At 49.6% G+C, this 21,093-nt stretch overlaps 1 protein-coding gene across 2 annotated transcripts in view; it reads right to left on the bottom strand.

Annotated features, from left to right (window-relative positions):
- The window catches only part of PCDH19 (protocadherin 19), a 58,779-nt gene extending 38,006 nt beyond the window's left edge, over positions 1-20,773 (bottom strand). For both annotated transcript variants that reach the window (XM_032702185.1, XM_032702184.1), the window contains exons 1-2: positions 18,633-20,773; positions 15,298-15,625 (exon numbers count right to left, since the gene is read on the bottom strand). In XM_032702185.1, the coding sequence (XP_032558076.1) occupies positions 15,298-15,625; positions 18,633-20,773 (2,469 nt within the window). The remainder of the gene's footprint in view (positions 1-15,297; positions 15,626-18,632) is intronic.
- Between the last annotated feature and the right edge of the window lie 320 nt (positions 20,774-21,093).

Here is a 21,093-nt window from a genome sequence, read left to right on the forward strand (position 1 = left end):
CCATACAGGAGACTGCAAACTGTGAACTACCAACATAGCGTCTCTGAAAAAGTAAGTGCATTTAGCATCTGATATTGATGTTTTATAATTAGATGTAATACAGCAGATCATTTTCCTGCCCTTGATCAATGAAACCAGGGTTGGGTTTGGGGTTGGGCTGTTTTGCAGACACTCTGATTGCTGCCTAAGTCTACTGGAGCAGTGCCTCGCTCACTTCAGCAGGAACGAGCAGAGACAAGGATGTGCAAACACAGCATCCATTTAGATTTACTATCCCCGAAATATAAACAGAATATTTATTTCTGGTCTTTTAAGCAGTAATTTCAAATTTAATGAGGTACAATGAACATTCCTCAGAGCTAGACTCTATGGCTACTTAACACCACCAACCCTCTAATTACTACTGCAGCTTAAATAAAGGGCATTTGGTTCTGATGGACTTTATTAAACACCGAAGGAAAAGAGTCCAGCCTCCATTTTCTCTTGATGAAATAAAAAGCATTGCAGAGAAATCACTGGGAGAGTGATTTTAGCATCACTCTGCTCATCAGAGTGAGCAGAAGTATCAAACCAGACTATTACAGTGCAGTTATCCCACTAATCCGTGCTGAACTCCTGTCCCCTCCCCAAATAAATATAGGCTTTGTCATTTTTTGTTTGAAAATGGATCGCAGGCAAGAGGAAAGGAGCTGCTGAGAAGTGATTTCAAAAAAGGGTATAGGATTAAAAACTCAGATTGAATCCCAAGAGCAGCAACACACAACAAAGCCAAAACTGCCCCCCACAAAGCCATAAATAGTGTCACCCAGCTGGACTTGTCAACAGATCAGATATACACAGTATGGTTTTGAAGAGCAAAAATGCAATCCTAAAAAACTGCCTTACATCCAGATGGCATCTATAACCCAGAACTCATTGGTGGACGTGGCACAGGGGTCCCTCCATCAGAACGATTGGGGCAGGCACCTGTTTGACACCACGCCTCAAAACTGATTGAAAATCAAAATACTGACCCAGAAGTGAGGCAGGCTTTCCGGGGGAGAGCTTATAGACACATTTCCTGGACCAAGAGCAGCCAGGAGTCTGACCATGCCCCAGCAGCTGCCCAGAGCTTCCCCCCTGGCTGGGACAGGAGGGATTTGGGGGCAGCGGGGGCAATGCCTCCCTCCCACATGCCCACTGAAGGGTATGGGGCTCAGCTTGCTGGCCCCCTGGGGCACAGCCTTCTGCACTGGGTTGCTGCCTCAATACGCCAAGGAAAATTCCCTGCAGGGACGTAAAGCCAATAAACCTAATAAAAGGGTTTTTTCCCATCACCTGTGCTTGGGACTTTCAGATGTGTAATGGATCCATGCATGCAGCTCCCAGCACAGACTACACCCCTCCCTAAGTAGTGCAAGAAACAATCTGGATCTAATCAGCAGCCCCAGGGTAATGGGGCATGACTTACAGATTTGTTAAAAAACCTTTCAGAGCTGTCCTTTCCCTGCCTCTTGCCATTAGGAATGAAAACAAATATAACAGATGAACCTTTTTTTAAACGTTCCCATCGCTAGGGCTAAATAAAACTCCTTGTCATTCACCTTCTGGAGAGGCAGGTCAGGCCGATGCGTTTTGTAGGGAACAGGAGAAATCACAGATTTGTCACTGCAAAAAAGAAAACTATAAAAAAAGAAAACGAAAGAAGGAAAAAGAAAAACCAAAAATCATTGCAGCTCAGCTAAAAATAGAGAAGGTGTGAGATGCTGCTGCCAATTCTGCACATCAGAGTGATGGGATGCCAGGCTGGCCACCCCGCTGGATGCATCCCCAAGTGTGCACAAGTTCCAGGGCAGTCGGGGGAACAAGGACCTTGGCCCTGTCCCATTTTTCAGTGCAAACCCCATTTCTTCTGATTTTTGGGCAAGCAGACAGTGCTTCACATGTCACCTACACACCCCACAGATGTCTTCATCCTATGGCTTCACCAGAGGCTGCATCTGGTCCCATGCGTGCCCAGGGCACATAGTTATGCACATCCAGACCCAGCTCTGGAGTGGAACCTCCACACCAGCAGCTCCCACCTGGCTTCAGCTAAAATCCCCCAGCACTGGTGGATAATAAAACCAAGGCAAACACTGTCCTGCGTGCTTATGGTGTTATCATTTACATTGTTTATCTGGAATTGCTTGGGAAGGCTTGCAATCAGGACAGCCTCAGGCAGCTCCCACTCAAAGCCTCCAGGGAATTTCGCTCACAACAAAACTCTTTATCAAAACCAGTTTTCCCCTGTTTTAATTTTTTTTCCCTACTTGGGGAGAAAAACACAGCTCTCCAGCCCACAAAATTACCCTGCAGCCATGAGACTGGCTGTAAACCTGAGCAGGACCAGCCTTCCTCCTGCTGCCATCGCTGTCCTCGGCACCACGGCACCATGAGCAGAGTCCAGCTCAGCTCAGCTCATCCCCCCTCAAAATCCACTGCCTCCCAAAGATACCAACACCCTTGGGGACACACCAGCACCCTCCAAAGAGCCTTTCCTCCCCTCTGAACCATGCTACCAGCTCAGAGGTGGTAGACGACTGAGGAATTCAGCCCAACAGGAACCTGTGTTCTTCCAGAATAAACTGTAGGGAAATAAATGATAATAAAGCACTTGCCAGGTTAGGGGATCAGACCTGGATGCCCCTCTCCATTCTCACACTGCCCTCTCCCCTGCCCACAGCCACCCCACGTTATTAACAGCCTGGTAAACACAGCCCTTTGGTTATTACAAAGATGCCAAAACCTTACTACTTCTTGTTCCTTCCAGTTAATGTACCATAGCCAAGGATAAATTGCTATTACAAGGAACTAAAAATAAAAATGTTTCAGAGGCCGTAATTGGCTTGTCTTGTTGGGCTTTTTAAGGAGCCAAAGTACCAGTTCCAGGCTATTAGCCCTAAGGTTGTAGGAGAATGGTATAAAATATTTCTTCATTAAAACCCTACCTTCTTCATAGAGGTGTTTTTCTTTAGGTATTTTTTTCCCACTTCCCTTCTTTCCTTTTTTATCCCTCCTTTTTCTTTTATTATTATTTTCTTTTTAAAAAACATGCATTATCAAATAAGCTTTAGTTAAAAGAGGGCTTTGAAAGCCCAGAGGTGATATAAATAGACAGGGCTCGGTGCAGCTGGAGAACCAGCCAGAGCCTTCACTCATCTATTCAGGTCATTTTTCTACAAAACTTACGTAACATTCCTCAGATGCATCCATATTCTTGGGCCATTTTCAACAATCAGCACCAAATCTTGCAGTCCTCAGGGAGATGGTGCTTCTGTGCTGGTAAGCACCCAGACCACTGGCATGGGCTACAACCCTCTATGAGGCAGACAGGTGTGCCCAGGGTGCTCCCTGGGATGGGGACTATGGTTTTTTTTTCCTTTCAAGGCTTTTTGGTGCTATTTGGTTATTAAGAGCTTTAGTTACCACCATTGCTCAGTATCAGCAACAACCACAACAATCATGGTGTGATTTCTAGAGAGAGCCAGGAGCTGGACTACATGATGCTCATGGGTCTCTTCCAACTCAGGATATTCTATGAAAACCAAACCATTTATTCAGCAAAACCCTCCTTTCAAAAGAAGCAGATGCTCTGCTGAGGATGCGGCAACTTGGCACCCACTGTCCTGATGATGATGGTGATGATGCATCAGCAAAACAACAATAATTTATGGTCATGACTTTGAAATTGGCTTTAAGTCCTTGTGGGGCCTGCTCTGACGGACAGAAGCACCTTGGGACTGCCCTCACCACTCGCAAGGAGCCAGGCACAGCAGAGGCCTCTCTGTGACAATGGCTCAGTGCAGCCCAGCATTACAATAAATAATGATAATATCAATAATGAGGATGATCAATCTCCAGGTAATACTGCCCAGGACAGGAAGCACAGCAGAAAAATTACAACAGACCCTCTAACCTTCTGCGTTTTCTCAAGGAGAAGGATGCACGACACATTTCTTTGTGAAACAACAACCCAACGGGTATTTACTACTTTTATTTTGTGATGTGAAGGATGCTGCTAGAAGACGACTATTTCTGTTAGGTACAATTGCTATTTTTTGATAGCGTCTATGTCATACCTTGTTAAAAAGGGCAAAACAACAGTTATTAATTACCCTAATTAACCCAATTCATAAGACACATTTGTGTGGCTGTCATGACAACTGCTTTGACTAACTTGCCAAGAATAGCTTAGCTGTCCATTCAAATAAATCCCTGATAATTACTAGTCTAGTTTACTGGGCTTCTGTGATAATAATAATTAGTGCTACTGTACAAAAGGTCGCACTAAACAGTTTATGAATGATGCATTTCTCATGGTGATTACATGAGTCATGCAGCATCCAGCAAACGGACACTGCCACATCTCCAACATGGAGAGATGTGATTAGGTGGGAGCCTGTGGCTGCTCTGCCTGCAGACAGCACAGCAGGCTGAGAGGGAGATGTCATTAGGGTCAGAGGAGAAACAACCATGGAGAAGCTGGGTTGAGTCAGGACAGCCACCGACCTGCCTCCTCAACGGCTGGAGTGTCCCGTCTGTCCGCCCTGCCAGCCACCAGGAGACGGTGCTGTACTTCTAATGATGGCACTGGTAGACACTGAAAAGCTTCCACAGGCTTGACCTGTTGCATATTATCTCACCTCACCACCTCATTCCCCTCCCTGTCAGGGACAGATGATCATGGGTCACCCCTCTGGTTTTGGCACATTTCCTTGTTGTTAGGTTTCAGGATCAATGACAAAAGGGGGGCAGATCACCAAAGGCAACATGAGCTGGGGGTGGGCAGTTCTAGCCCTCTCTATCTTCATCTTTGAAGACAGAGAGACCCTCCAGCCTGCAGACTGGGTCTCCCCACAACTGGCTGGAGATCCCACACACTTGCAATCACTGACTGTCCTGTGGGCAGCAGGCACCACTCAGCCCAGCATCATTGCTCCTGAGGCTGCTGAGGGCAGAAGAAGGGGCTACCTCCTCCAGCACCTTCCTGAGCTCCTGACATGACTGTGCTCTCATCACATTCATGACAGGAAACCTAGGCCTGACAAATACCATTCTTCCTCTACAAAGGGGGGGTGGGACCAGACTGCACCCACACTAAAAAATCCTGCAGTGGGCAGTGGGACAGGGACGGAGGCATGACGTTCACTTTTAATATAGAGGACAGCTGCCAACTCTGGGGAAATCTATGAAATCACCTCATTTAGAATAAATTCTGATTAAATACCACATATGGTCCTTATTGTACGTCCCTTCTTACCTATCACAGAGGCATCTGCATATAAACAGGGTCTTAATGGGCAAATATTTGTCTGCTGCAGCCCTTTCTTTTCTCACCCCCACCTGAACTTGCAATTATTCTTATTGATTGACTTTAAGAGAGCACCATGCACATGCCTCGAGCTGCCACGCGCCGAGCAAACAAGGGAACAACGCCGGGCTCCGCTGTAATCATTACCGGGGCGAGCAATTGCCCTGTCACACATGGCAGGTTATGGCTTGAGACTGGAGGCAGCAAGGCCAGATGAACGCTTAAAACGTCGTTACAGTGTGAAAAGCGAGGATGTAGAAATGACACCTCCTTTCTCAACAAATCTGTTCCCAGAGCATCTCCCAGCTCTGCGAAGAATTCATCTCATTAAGCCCAAAGAGCCAGCAGGGCCCTTGGAGGGGGTACATGCGCTCGTGTCCTCACTGTGTGCCAATATAAGCTCTGATGAGGACATCTTAGATCTGAGGGAAGATGGATTTGAGGTCCTGAGAAGGATTTCAGTGCTGGAGCCTGAGCCCAGGCTGAGCCCAGGCTCTCCTGCACATCCCTCCCCCTAGTCCTGGCCAAATACACATGGTAGGAGATGAGGCACTTTTATCAGACCAACAAGCAGAAATTAGAGAAACTCGATGCTGAGCAGAACGTTCCCCAGTTTTCCCAAGTGAAGTTTGCAGCTCAGTTCAATATGTTAGTGCCTAATGAAGGTTTCCCCCATACTCTGCAGGGTACAATCATTCTCCTCCTAATGAGCATGTGTTAATGGCATATTAATGCTGACAACAACTAAGTGCAAAGAACAAGAGATGAACATATTCCAAAATTCATCATTTTTTCTTCCAAACAAAAGAATCCACTGCATGGCTGAACAAGCCCCAGCCCGGCAGGAGCCTGCGGCTCCCACAGCGATGCTGCCAGCTCTGGTCCTTGGGCTCACCACGGGATGCAGAGCCCGTATGGGACACAGCTTTGGTCTCTCACTAACCCAACCCCTGCAATTAGTTGTTGTACAGGGAGAGATCTCAGTCCAAGCACAGTACTTCCCGCAGATTAGGAACACAGCCACACTGGGGGAGAACAAGAAAGCAGAGGAACCACTTGCAAACGCCTGGAGAAGTGTTTCGCTGGGCAGATAGGTTTGGATACTGTTTCTAAGCCAACAGCCGTGCGGATTTGCTTACTGAATGTAGCCTAAGCTGGGTCCCTGCCAGAGCATCCAGATGTGAATCTGAATATGAAAAGTCCAGGAGGGAGCAGGTGATGGGAGGCGCAGGCGTGGGCTCCGAGCCCCGTCCTGGTGCCGGCATCCCAGCCCATCTGGGTTTGGCTCACCAAGTTTACATAAGCTCTCAGGCATGGAAAAGAACACACATAATGGGTGTTTTCCTGTTTTTTCTTCTTTGCTTGAGAAAACAGCTCCCAAAACCCTGACAGCTCCCCAAAAGCAGCATCAATCTCCCCCGGGGTGTGCTGCTCAGCACTAGGCACTGCAGGGAGGTGTGGAAGCCTAATTCCCTACTTGTCTGACTCCCGTGTGCTCCAACCATCACATACATTTTAGATTTCCAGATCGATAATCGATGCTAGAATCAATAACAGGGAATTTAGCTACATTATAAAAACAGTAAAATCAGCCAATACTGAGAAATGACTATTGAGTCTTGTGTTTTCTGTACTCACTTAGTCTAATAACGGTGAATGATATTTTCCAAGTACATTATTCAGCAATAAAACCACCGAATTATTTGATCTCTTTCTAACCTTTATGATTCTAAGCACTCTTTTTGACCCAGATTGAATGAGGCAACATCTGCAGAGCCTTTCACAAAATTGTACTCGGAGTGCACTATTGTAGGTCTGCTGCCAAAGATAAATGTTATTATTTTAAAGCCATCATCCTTCTAATAGATGAGCAAACACACTGCATTAGCATAGCCTGCAGAGCTCGAGCACGGGTGAGAAAATGCCAGAGGGGTTTCGCTTAATGGAATTTTACATACCTGACTTAGGATGGGTTAATGCAATCCTCCAACACGGGAATTTTAAAACCTGCCCTGTGGCATACACCTGCCATTACAAAAGATGGTATAATCCAACAAGCTCCAGATCCCCGTGAGAAACACGAAGGATTCACATCCAGGTCTCTGGTGACCAACAGGGTGTTGAGACAAGGACCTCATCTACAGGGCTCCAGCACACACTGACCTCTGCCATTTATCACTGACCTGCCTCATGTATGAGGTGTCAGGTGGAGCACTGGGGTTACCTGTGGGGTGCTCCAGGTTTCCATCAGAGGGTGTAAGAAGTGCAATACCTGCCATGCACATCTGCCAGCATCAGCAGTCACTGCACTCCAGCCTTCAACAGCCTGAGGAGAATTCACCATAATTCCATGTTAAACAGGGAGTCACTTCACAGCTCAGCACTAATCACTTGTCTGGCTGACATAAGCCACTATCTTACTCCAAACTTAGACAAGAAACTAGAGGGAGACACTGAAGCAATGATGCTGTGCTCTCTTCTCCAGCAAACCCTCCAACAGGTGCCATTGGCAAGCTCTGCCCCAGCAGGAGTAGCAAAACTGGGAGCCATCAACAGCCTCAGTGTCCCTTTCTGGAGTGATGTTCTCCTGGGGACAGCCAGGGCAGTGCTGCCTGCAGAGCACCCCATCTATCACCAATTCAGAGCACGCGCTAATTTAAATTATAATTACACTTATAAGTACACAGATTACAACTGTTTATGCTACAAATAAGACCATCCTGTATTTTAATTAACAGCAAATGATTGGAACTCAACTATAGCCACTACTGGGAACAATATCTAATAATTTATTGAAGCACAGCCGTGCCCAGCCCCCTAGGCAGCCTGGCAGGAAAGAGGAAGCAGGCAGGGATGGGGGTCCTGCCCATCTTAGCCCTCACATGAGAGCAGGAGCTGCTGTCAGAGCAGACAAGGGGTCAGGAGAGATGGCTCCCAGGAGCAAGAGAGATGGAGGGCTCATCCCTGGAGACCCTGCAGGCAGAGCCTGTGGATGGAAGCAGGCAGGGGATGATGGGTGGGCCAGGCTCTGCCCTTGCTGGCTGATGGGAATTTAGAAAAAACCTGAGCAGGGCACAGTGAAGGAGGGCAGGAGCTCAAGGACCGGGGAGGGCACCTGGCTGAGGAGCTTCTCTGGCTCAAAGCCCTCAGGAGGGACTTCAGGAGATGGCAGCTGGAAAATACAGCTCTTCCACCCAGCCAAGCAGATGCACATAAGGTTATTCAAAGGCTACTGCACTTGGCCTCAACAATGTCTCTGCATGGGCGTGTCCTATATGTAAAGGAAACGAGATGGTGAAACCACAAAGTTCAAATTTCTCAATACAACACAAGTTCACTTGGAAACTGCTATTAGGAAGCCCACAAGTAGCACACAAGATCACCCTTTTGATGTAATTTTAAAAAAAGCTTAGCAGAAATCTTTCCCAATTTAAGGGAAAATTCTTATCTGCCATGCAAAATCTTTTTTTATAGACTTCACAAGTTCTGCATCAGAAATATGAATCAGAAATTCAAATTTACTAAGAGGAAATATTTAAGGAACCTTCCAACCCAAATCATTCTAGGATTCTACGAAAACAAGAGGAGCCTCTCTACATTCAGTAAAAATGAACCATAAAACCCAAACCAGAAGCATAAAAACAAACGAGATGTATATGATTATATGACACACTACACTCATTGCCATATGTAAAACTTCTATACACACTTTTTACCTGCATATGGATACAAGGGGTGGACCTGGCAGTGTTAGGTCAATGTTTGGACTTGATCTTGGAGGTCTTTTCCAACCTAAATGATTCTGTGATTCTATGTACCATATGACCTATTATATATAAGATATAATACACAGTATGTAATACATAACAATATAATCATATCCATGGGAGCACTCAGGTCTTGCTGTCAGAGGAGAGGGGTTTTACTGTTAAATAAAGCATGGATACTGCCACCACACCACACACCAGCCCTAATCCTCCACAGACCCTTGGACCAACCCTCAGGACCCTTCTGCAGGCTGGAAAACCCTTGGAAAACCCAGAGTTGTCAGGATGGGGTCACAGCCCATCATCATCAATACAAAAAAATACACGGGTAATGGGTGAACTTGGCAGTGTTCAGCTGTCAGTTGGGCTCGATGATCTTAGATGTCTTTTCCGACTTAAATAATTCTATGATCTTAGGAAAAGCCAGAGCGTGTTGAACTAAAGGCTTCCCTAAGACCCAGCACAGCAAGGGTGTCGTGGTTAAACATGAATGGGAGCTGGCGTATTTATCTCTGTTGCAAGGTATTCAAATGAATTTCTCCATACAACAGCTTGGAGCGATTACATTAGGAGATGTATAATTTGGTTAGGCTGACCTCGGAATGGAATAAAAAGCGGCTGATTTCCATAATGTCAGCCTCCAACGCTCAGAGAGGTCAGGGAACCTACAGCGATACACAAAACACTTTGGGAGTAGTTAAGCTGAGAGATCTGCTGGGATTTGGAGTGAGGAGGGAGAGCAGCCAGGGAGGCTTGGGGTTCCCACCCCAGAGGCTCTGGTCCTCGATGCAGCGTGGTGCTGGCTGCCCGGACAGGGACCAGGAGCTGTCCCCAGGGTGGAGATAACCTGTGGCTGTCTAAAGCTGAAAGCATTGCTCCTCTCCGATGGGTTCCTGGAGGATGAAGGCTGGGGCTGGCTCCCAGAGAGGGATGCACCGAAACACGAAGGCAGGAGGAGAGCTGTGACCTGTGCTTACCCGTCGCGGTGCACATCACGTCGCAGGCACAAAAAAGTGCTGAGTTACAGTGACCTCCCAAGGAGAAAACAAGACTGGCAACGCTGGCTGCGAAGTCAGCCTTCCCGCTAGTGGAACATCATCACTGATAATGCTTTAATTATTATCCCTGCTGAAAATAAGCCTTATTTCATCTGCCTGGCATGTCTCAACACTGCAAACTTTCTCTGTGTTGGAAATCATCTCCTTTTTTTCTTTTCCCCCTGCTCTATACGCAGCATTACTCAGAAACAAGCCAAATCCCTTCCAATTATGTATCATGACGTTTCCCCAGCGCTGCACTAAAGCAAGGCCCTTCACTTCTAAATGGCGTGGTTTATAACAAATTGTCTGTTATACCAGACAGAAACTGATTTCCTCAAACCCAGCATATTAAAGTGAGTACATTCATTCTGGTTGTAACACACAAAATGTGATTATAACAGACACTTTGGGGGCTTTTTAAGGCTAGCAGAGAAGAGGAGGATAAGCTGGAGGGGAAGAAAGAATTGACAAGTAGAGAAATGACAGAGAAAGAGAAACAGCCACGCTGATTTCATTTCTGACAAAACAAAAATCTTTGTGTGTTGTAGAAATGTGCTTTAGTTAACACCATCAGATAGCCAGAGCAAAAGCTGCCGGTGCTGCCTGAAACGAAAATTGCTCTATTGTGCTTAGAAAACCATTTCCCACAGTGAGGAGAACACTTTCCAGGTAGTACAAAGCAGATCTGAAACCAACAGGGCCTTATCCTGCAACTCTTGCTCCCTCAAATAATCCCTGCAGCCACGAGGAGCCCAAACTAAATCAGTGTGAGTGAGGATTACACAGGAGTGTATCAAGGTTGGGGGATTAGACTGGGATTATCACTAAAACCAGTAATTCCCCATCTTACTGATGGTGGCCATCAGCTCAGGAGGCAGCAGATCACCATGACCCCCCCGGCTCCAGATCCAGGTCTGGGAGCCACCGGGTGTGTGAGTGCCTGGAGGACTCGGGTCCTGTTGGGTCAGGGGCTGCTCCATCTTGACCCACTTCTCCAGTGGGACCTACCAAAGCAGCACCAGAGCAAGACCATGACTGATCCACACACTGTTTACAATGTAATGTCAGCACTGCTGCTTCCCTTCCCCAACGCTGCCACGATGGAGCCATCCCAGACTCCCAGTAAAGAACCTCCTTGCTAATTCCACCTTTGCACATCCAGTCTGGCAAAGAAGGCTCGCCCACTCCCACTCCACACCTCCTCGCCTCTCCCATGCCAGGTCCTGTCTGGGACTGGCCACCACGGTGGCCCCAGGGGAGACCAAGGGGCAGAGTAAGCTGCCATGCCCCAGGGTATATTCCCCAACCCGGGACAGCAAACAGTGCTTTGGCACCGTTTCCCAAAGTGGTGCAGATTTGGGATGCAAAACTGTCTCTGAAACACAGATGCAGCCATTACACATACACTGTTTACTTTTTAAACCCTGAAGTCAAAATCCAGGCATGTAAGTGTTACCCAAGGGTGGCTGCTCTACATGCAAGTCGCGTTCCCGGGATCCTAAAAGGCTCGGCATTCAGACCGGTTTCCACACCATCCCAATGCAACATGCATTTTTATCAAGGAAGCTGCCTAATGGCTCCTATTAATTTTGATTTTTAATCTCCTGGTACAAGTCCCAGCAATATACATGCAAAACCTGACAACAAGCCCTTTTGGTTTCAAAACTGACTTCTCCTCCGGCTCAGAAGGAAGATAAAAAAGAGCCCTTGGCAGCAGCAAAGCCTCTGACTGGCAATGCCCTTGCAGCTCCAACATGTCCCACTCTCCCTCCTGTAAAACAACTCAAAACACTAACGGGGGCCAAGCCTCCCACTGTCAGTCATGATCACCAGAGCTACTCACAAACGCTTTTTGCCATCACTGCCTACAGCCACAAGGATGCTCAAAGGCTGCAGGCAGGCATTCCCAAGCAGTACCCCAGCACCCAAGGGACCACTGAACCCCAGCAGGGCCAGAACACCCCAGGATAACCCCCACTGCCTCCCAATGCTCTCTTGGAAGCCGTGCCCTGGCACAAGCAGAGCCAGCAGCCGAGCCTGACCCCACCCAAAGGGAAAAGCTTATTAAGGGTGGTTTCAAACTTCTTTTGCATTCTTAGAGTGGGATTGCAGCCCCACAAGACACTAGCGTTAATCCTTTCTGGATCAGCAGGGAAAAGGTGGAGAGCACCAACAAACCCAATTACTGCCAGCACGAGCACAGCACCACCAGTCCCAGAGAACTGCCACCGCACGGGAAGAAACATTTCCTGAGGCTCCACAAACAAGCCATCCTTGGGGACTTCTATTTCAAGGTGCCTGACTGTTAAACTAAATGAGCCTCACATTAAAGACCAGCTACATCACAAATCCACCGCTGCTGGGGCAGTGCATGTCTGCAGAGGCAATCACTTACCCCCCAGCCACAACCATCATATGCTAAGTGACACTGCCAGCAACACATTTACCTTTGTATTTTATCTGTTATCAGCTGATGCTTTGCCTTCCCATCAGGGAAAGTCACTCCTAGGTGGAGCAGCAGTGATATCTTCCCGATGCTGACACCTCATAAAGGTTCCCAGGGGAAATGCCAGTGGCTTCATCACTGGAGGCGATTCAAACCAGCCCAGACAAAGTACCACTGGATGATGTGCAGAGAATGGTTTGGCTCTGGAAGCTCTGGGCAGGAGCTGTGTTTATTAAATCCTCATCACCCAGAGGTGTACCAATAGCACACTGCACAGCCACAGCATCACACTGCAGCGCCTGCTACGGCAGCGATGGGCTACGGGGGGTGAAAGGCTGTGATGGTCTTCCATGGAAGCATCTTTTATGGAGTTTCCATGTCACCCCGTGTGCTAGGACAGGGCTCTCACTCTAGTCACCACTGAACCTCCTCATCCTCAGTGGGTCACTGGGATTTTTAGAAGCCAATAGAACCCACACCTCCAGCACAATAACTTACCCAGCAACAGCTGGAAGCATAACACTGGGACTCTGCCAAAAAAATAAACATTCCCACCCTAAACCAAACTTCCAAACAGCTTCCAGCTGGGATTTCTCCTCCCCTTGCCCTAGCCCTGCCCTTTTGTCCAAAAGCATCCCCAGGGAGTGAGCAGACCCCCACCAGGACATGCTTCTCTCACCCAAGAGCTGCTGGTCCTTTTGCAGTACTGGTGAGCCGCCCTCTGTTTTGCTGACACTCCAGGGCACTTATTACAAGAGACAAACTTCTTTCTCCAGATGAGGTACCGGCTTTTTGCAGTGCATCCCACCTGCCTGAGGGAAATGGGGTGAGCTGGAGCCACAGGGAGAGACAACAACCGTCCCAGATCCCTCACATGAGGCTGGACAAAGCAGGGGAGTCTCTGGGGGGCACATTCCATGCGACCCCAGGCTATCTGCTGTGTGGAGGAAAAGCATGGGCAGCACTGCCTTCTGCCTGCAGCTGGCTGTTAACTTTATCAGCTGAGCTATGATGTTCCTGATGGTCCTTCCCTCCTCCCTGCCACCACAGACCTCCCACTGCTGGGATGCACTTCTGGATAGTGCCAACATGTGATGGATTTTATGACTGGTGGCAGTGAATCAGAGGCTGACAAGATGTTCCAGTGCTCAGTGCCCATAGCAAGGCACCAGCCAGAGATGCACACCAGAACCCTCTCCAAAGGACACTGCTCCAGGAAGGCAGGAATTCCTCAGGGACTGCTGCCCCCAGCATCCCAACAGCGGTGCTCACCCACAACCTTGGGATGCAAACCCAGGCAGTTGGGCATCCTGAGCCCCAGTTGGTATTCAGCAAAGAGCACAGGCAAATCTGAGCATCAGTGGAGACCCCCTAATACGTGAAGGGTGGTATTTCCCACCCCTAGCCTGCCCAGGCACAGCACAAGGAGCTGGTGGATTCATTAGCAGCTCTTCTGCCTTATTTTACCAGAGACTGGCTTATCCCAAACTGCTCCCATCCAGACTCAGATGCAAAGTCCCTGCCTCTACCCATCAGGGCATTTGGGAGCAGAAATGCCTACGCAGCTCTGTGGCTGAAAACACACAAGAAGAATATACACATGCTTATATCCAGGTCATTCCCATAGAGCAAGTGCCCAAAACTGGGCCAACACTGGACCATAGCCTCTCAAGAGCTGGTTCTGTATGGCCTCAGCAGAGGTTAAACACCAGGGTTCAATGAGTATTTTGCCAATACAGCCAAACACGACCAGCCCAGCGGCACCAGCCCTCTCCAGCAGCCCTGCAGACTCTCACAGAGGGCTGGGCTCTTCTCCCCATAGCACCAAGATGAATCTGAAGCAGCTCCACCGACTTCAGCAACATTGTTTTGCATTTACACCAGCACACTCAACACAAAACAGAGCAAGCCATAAATATTTCAACTGCTTTTTCAGCTTTGTTATCCTGTTCAAAGCAGGAAACATGACAAACCTTTGATTGTTTTGCTTAATACGAAACAATAACTCAAAGAGAGACAAACAAGCAACATTAAATGACGCCTGTGATGTACAGGAAAGCCGAAGAATTAGAAGAAACTGATGAGGATGGAGTGGATCAGAGTGGCCCCTTTCCCTGCCTTCGGCAGGTACCACACATCCCTCCCATGCCAGCAAGGGTCCTGCACGGTGAGGGAACAGCACTGGGCCAGGTGTACAGGTGATCCCACTGGGGCATCCTGTGCTGTCAGCATCCCCAATACAACCAGCTGCCTCCAGAGCAACAGCCACCAAACACCACTTTCCACAACTGTTGTTGAAAACTTCAGAACGCAGACAACTGCTGTGAAGGCAACGAGTGTCTCCTGCCTTGAGCATTGCCACACTCAAAATCCACCTGCAAAGCAGCCACCTCCAGCCTTGAAGCAGCCTGGCCTGGCCCATCCCCACTTGGGCCCTTCTCTGCAGTGTCTGGGGGTGAAACATCCACCCATAGCCACACATTGGGGCTGCCCCAGAACCTACAAGGCGGGTACCTGCTGCTCCCCCCTGTCCATCCTCCATCACTCCCATGCCCTGGGGTGTCCAGCACACAGAAACCACCACTGCCTGTTTGCTCCACGCCTCGTTTTGGCAGCGCCTACACAAACAGACCCACACTCCGCAGTCCACACAGTCCAGGCACAAACCCATTCCCGATGCTCCCAGGGCTCAGGCTGTCCACCTGCACTCACCTCTGGCAGCGGCATCCCGTTGATGATGAGGTCGGGCTGCTGGGGGCTCTGCCCCGTGAAGGTGTGATGGTAAATGTGGTTGGAGCCGGCGTTCCTGTTGTTCTGGCTCTCCACGTTGAGGAAGGTGCTCTCGGAGCGGCGGCAGCCCAGCGGCAGGGTCTGCTGGTGGTAGTCGAAGTAGTTGAGGGATGAAGTGAGAGAGGAGCAGCTCACAACGTTCATTTTATCTGTCTCCTCCACATCCCGCGGTACCAGGCGGATATCATTCTTGCTGATCTTCTTCTTCTTGCTTGATTTCTTTTGATGCCCATAGGAGTACTCTGCAATTCTGGGGGACAGAAAGAAAATGAGAAGCTGAGAGCATCCCAGATCCTGTCTCGCTAAATACACATGCAGAACCCAGAGGGCTTGGCCCCCTTCTCCATGTAGGTTTCTTAGTCATGCACATTACGTCACGTTTTGGGTCTGGTGGCACGACACTGTCTTCAGCTTAATTTTTGTATGTGTAACGTTTTCAGGTCAAATATGAAAAATAATGGGAAGGAAAAATGCCCCTGTTTTATTCTAGTGTTTGTAATTGCTGATATTTAGTTACTAGGAGTAAAGTCCAGCCTACAGAAGAGAAAAATGGAGATGTTAAAAATCCATGAACTGAAAAGGGTACCTGCATTCATTTCCATGCGTAATAAGGATTTTAAAAGTGATTTAATTTGCTCCTTGTAATGAAAATTCAAAATGAATAGCGGATTTCTTTCCCAGTTCATCTTCCATAGCAGTAAATAAAGAAGACCCAGAAGCAGTCCTAGCTGGCAAACTCTATTCTCTCACACTCCAAAGGCTGTTTGTTCATTAATGCTTTATATAAATTGTTGGTGTTTTGACTATCTCCTGATTATACCTGATAACTCGAAATCTTTTCTCCAGTTGAATCCCATTCTTCTCTCACCCCCTGACACACACATCCCCTTCTGCTGGGAAATGCTTTTACCTTCTGGAAAGCAGATAACAACAATCATGTTTTGCAAAGAGAAATTTTGCTTTTTGACCTTTTTTTTTTTTTTTTTACTGCACACTTGTTTTCCTCTGCCTTGCTTTCCCTCTTTGCTTCCCACCTGCCAAAAGAATCAACTGATGAAGTGCCTTGTTTGTGTTCTGCAAAACATCGGAGGAAAAAAGTTACTGCAAAACACCACCCAAGCAAATAATGACAAATTATTTGCACCTTGCATTAGCTGGGTATGCTGAGCTTAGACTGACTGTGGCTCCTCTTTCTGTATTGAGCAACAAAACAGTCCCTGCCATGAATTTGTACATGCACAGCATTGGGCAGCTCAGTATTTCCCAGGGAAGCACACAAATGCTAACCACAGTGAGAATACACATTTGAAAGTCAGGATTTTGCTCCTCTTCTTCTTATGATAACAGCATTAAAAAGAAAGAAAGAAAGGAAAAAAACCCAACAGCTGCAACAGAAATAATGGGATGAATAAATAATATAGTTTATCTGGAAAGGCAAATATTGGATAAATATTCTTGTTCCAGAAAGCTAATTGCCTGAGCATGAAAATGCCACCAAGAGTCCTCATATATGCCTCATAAATTAATACATTTTTGAAGACTCTCCAGCAGCTCTTGTGAAGAATCTCTAAATCAAGGCACTGCAAAGCCTAAAGGCACGGGGAGAGGGTGCCCCATGGTCACAAGCCGCTGCTGAGCCTGCCTGGTGTTCCCCCACCTCTGCAGCTGACTTCTGCTCAGACACACTGATAACAGCCCAAGCATCCCCCTGAGTGTGCAAATAAATCAGGGGAAGGCAGGGATTTCTGTTGTGCCAACAATCTATATGCTGCTGACTCGTCTGACAATGCTTGATGAAGCTTTAATTGTTTTGTTTACCTAAATGTTTAAGTTTGGCAATGCGAGAGCCCAATTATTTCCTGCAGGCATTCATTTTGCTGTCCTTTCTCTATTGACCAATTATTTAATTAAACCGCACTTCATTAATCCCTAAGCCGTCACAGTAAACCCAGCGCTTATACATATGTGGGAAGCTGTTAGGGGCACCACCACAACATGATTTTTATCCATTCAGGTCCTATCCTCATTTAATGGGCCGAGCTGGCAAGAAATCTGGTCTGTGAGCTTTCACTTGAAGCTAGACATCCCATAATACAGCACAGACCGACCTTTATTTCCAGATGATTTTTCCCCCATCGAGCAAAAAGGCTTATATACGCACTTTACACTGTGAAAACGGGGTACAATACCCGAACTCTCCGGCATTATTTCTGCGTAAATAAAACTTTAAAGACCGCACATCCCCCCGCGCCGCTGAATCGCCAGGGCCGAGCGTGCGTTTCCAAGGTAGAGCAAAATTAATTTCCATCCCTCCCTTCTGAAACGACTCAGTGCCAAAGGAATGGAGAAGTCATGGCTATTTCACTAGTAACAGGATTAAACCATTTATGAGGCATTGCAGCTGCTCTTTTATGGCATCTGATTGATATTCATGTGTGGTTAGCATTTGTCTCCTAACTTGTGTAACACAGAGAATAGTAAAAGAGAGACAATAATCGCCAGGCTGTTACATATTCAGGGGGACTGGATTTCCCCTATCAGCCTTTCAGTGGCTCCGGGCACGGGGCTGACCTCCCCGCCGGCATTTCGGACCCCGGAGCACGCATCCAGCCAGGGCAAAATGACACAGCACTGCAAAAATCCTCCCTCGCCCCATCGCTCCCAGCCCAGCCAGCCATGCCGGGTGCTGGAGCTGCGCATCGGGGACAACCGGCGAGGGGGGGGTGGCCACTATTTTATGCAGTTGGCCCCATCGCCGGCCGTGGCGTGGAGCCGCAGCGGGCGCACAATAGCTCTTTTGAGCGGCGAGCGAGGGCTCAGGGATGCCACCGCGCCGCTCGCACCGTCGGCTGCGGAGATGCTGCGGTGGCTGGGGGGATTCCCCCCATCGCCAGCCCTTGGGAGCTGTGCTGGGGGTGGGGGGCTGCTCAGGGGAACCAGCCATGCCCCCAGTAAAACCGTTCTCCCCGCTTCCTGCGACGGAGCGCGGAAAATCAGGGATGCTGCAACAGATTGTCAAGCCGCGCAATTAAGTCGATTCGTTACTCGGCAGGGATTTCTCCTGCCCTCCTCCCAGGGAACAATTTTTTAAAGCTTCGCAGGGAATTCTCTTAGAGGGATGTAAACCTCACTTTCGTTCCTGAAGCAAATCTACCTCCCTCAACCCCCACCAGATATGCAGCAGCAAATGCAAAAGTAACTGCGATGGCAAAAATCAAAGCAGACCCACAGGTGCACAGAAACAAATATGTCTTTACCTGCAGTTGTAGGTCCTGATTTCCTTGTTATCCCTTTTGCACTTAACTGCCACGAAGATCATGGTGACAAAAAGAATGGCTGCGATAGACCCCAGGGCAATAATGAAAATCAGGGAGAGGTTAACAGATCCTATGGACTCCTGGGCATCCAGGGCTGGAGACAGGTATATCAAAATCAAGGCAGAAGCCGACAGAGATGTTTTCCCATGGTCATGAGCCACCACAATCAACTCGTAGGCTGTCTTGGCATTCTCCCCAAAGGCTCTGGTGGTCCTTATCTCTCCATTGACCTGGTCTATCTCAAAAAATCCTCTGTCTCCTTCCACCATTTCATAGGAAAGTCTGCCATTTTCACCCTCATCATAGTCATCTGCCTTGACCACTGTCACCAGGTAGCCGACCCCTGCGTTCCTGGGGATGTACACCTCTGCCGTCCCGTTGACCAGCGGCGGGGCCGTGATCACAGGCGTGTTGTCATTGACATCCAGGACGATCACCCTGACAGTGGCATTGCTCTGCAGAGAGGGATTACCCCCATCTTTCGCCAAGACCTTGAACTCAAAAGCCTTTGTCTGTTCATGATTGAAGGACCTCAAAGCATAGATATCTCCAGAGTTGGGGTTGATGGAGACATAGGTGAAGACAGGCATGTCCCTGACTTGGGAGGGCACGATCTGGTAGGAGACACTGCCGTTGAGGCCCAGGTCAGGGTCTCTGGCAGAAACTGAGAGGAGGTAGGCCCCTGGGGTGTTGTTCTCCTGCACGATAACCTGGTAATAGGGCTTGGAAAAGTGCGGATGGTTGTCATTCTCATCGGTGATCTTGACTGTGAAGGACTTGGTGGCCTGCAGGGAGGGGATGCCATTGTCCCTGGCCTGGATGGTGAGGTTGTACTGGTCCCTCTGCTCCCGGTCCAGCCGCCCGTCAACCAGGATGGTGGAGAAGCTCTCGTACTCCTGGAGTCGAAAAGGCACATTGCCCAGGAGCTTGCACTGCACCCGCCCATTGGCCCCGGAGTCACGATCCGAGACCCGCACCAGGGCGATGACGTACCCCGGCGGGGCGTTCTCGCTCACCTCCACCAGCTCGCTGTTCACAGAGAGCAGGTTGATGAGGGGTGGGTTGTCATTGGCATCCTGGACACTGATGGTCACTTTGCAGTGGGCAGGGATGGAGTTAGGCCCTAAGTCCTTGGCCTGCACATCCAGCTCGTACACATGACCCTCCTCGTAGTCGATGGCACCGCTCACCGTGATGAGGCCACTCTGGGGATCGATTTGGAAGAGCTCCCGGGCCCGCTCTGAGACATAGCTGTGGAAAGAGTAGAGAACCTGGCCATTGGTGCCCTCATCCGGGTCAGAGGCGTTGAGGCGGATGACTGGGGTACCTGGTGGGGCATTTTCAGGCACACTGACGGTGTAGGCCGGCTCCTCAAAGAGCGGGTTGTTGTCATTGGAGTCGATGACACGGATGCTGAGCTCCACAGTGCCAAAGTTGGGCGGGTCACCACCGTCCAGCGCTGTGATCACGTAGCTGTAGTGGGACTGAGTCTCACGGTCCAGGCTCTTCTCCACCACCAGCTCAGCAAAACGGGACCCATCACCCCGTGTCTTGGTCTCCAGCCCAAAGAGGTCATTGGGGGTGATCTCATAGCTCTGCACACCAAAGCTGCCCGAGTCCGGGTCATAGGCACTCTCCAGTGGCACCCGGGTCCCAGGGCTGGCTGTCTCTGAGATCTCCAGCTCGATCTGGTCAGTGGGGAAGCTGGGCGCGTTGTCGTTGAGGTCCTTGATCTCCAGCTTGATCACGCAGATCTCCATGGAGCTGGACATCACCTCCAGTGAGATGACGCACTTGGGACTCTGTCGGCACAGCAGGTCCCGGTCAATCTTCTGCTTAGTTACCAGCAGCCCCGACCCGGGGCTGATGTCCACCAGGTGGGGGGCCGAGTTGGAGACCACCCTGAAAGCAGTGGGCTGCCGGGGGTCCAGCACGAACCCGGCGTCCCGGGCGTCCTTGGCGACGTTGGCGATCACCGTGCCGGCCCGCTGCTCCTCCTCCACCGAGTACTTGAGGTTGACGAGGGCCCCGGCGCCGGCCCACAGCAAGGCGGCCCCCAGCAGTGCCGGGAGAGCCCCCATCGCCGCGCCGCCCCTCCGCCCGCCGCGCCGCGCCCCGACGGCCGACGGCCGCCCGCCTCAGGCGCCCGCCGCGCTCATGCGGGCAGCGCCCGCCGGGCTGCCCCGGCGGCGGGCGGGCGGGCGCGGGCACCGGGAGCCGCGGTCCCGCCGCGCACACGCCAACGCCGCCCGCTCAGGCGCTCCGCGCCGGCGGCGCCTCGGAAGGGCCGGGCATGGCGAGCGGGTGCGGGGTTGCCAAGCCGAACGGTACCGAGCCGAGCCGAGCCGTGCAGAGCCGAGCGGAGCCGCGCCGAACCGAGCCCGCTCCCGCCGGCGCTCGC

This window comes from Chiroxiphia lanceolata, chromosome 14 (genome assembly GCF_009829145.1).
Source record: "Chiroxiphia lanceolata isolate bChiLan1 chromosome 14, bChiLan1.pri, whole genome shotgun sequence".
Classification (NCBI taxonomy): Eukaryota; Metazoa; Chordata; class Aves; order Passeriformes; family Pipridae; genus Chiroxiphia; species Chiroxiphia lanceolata.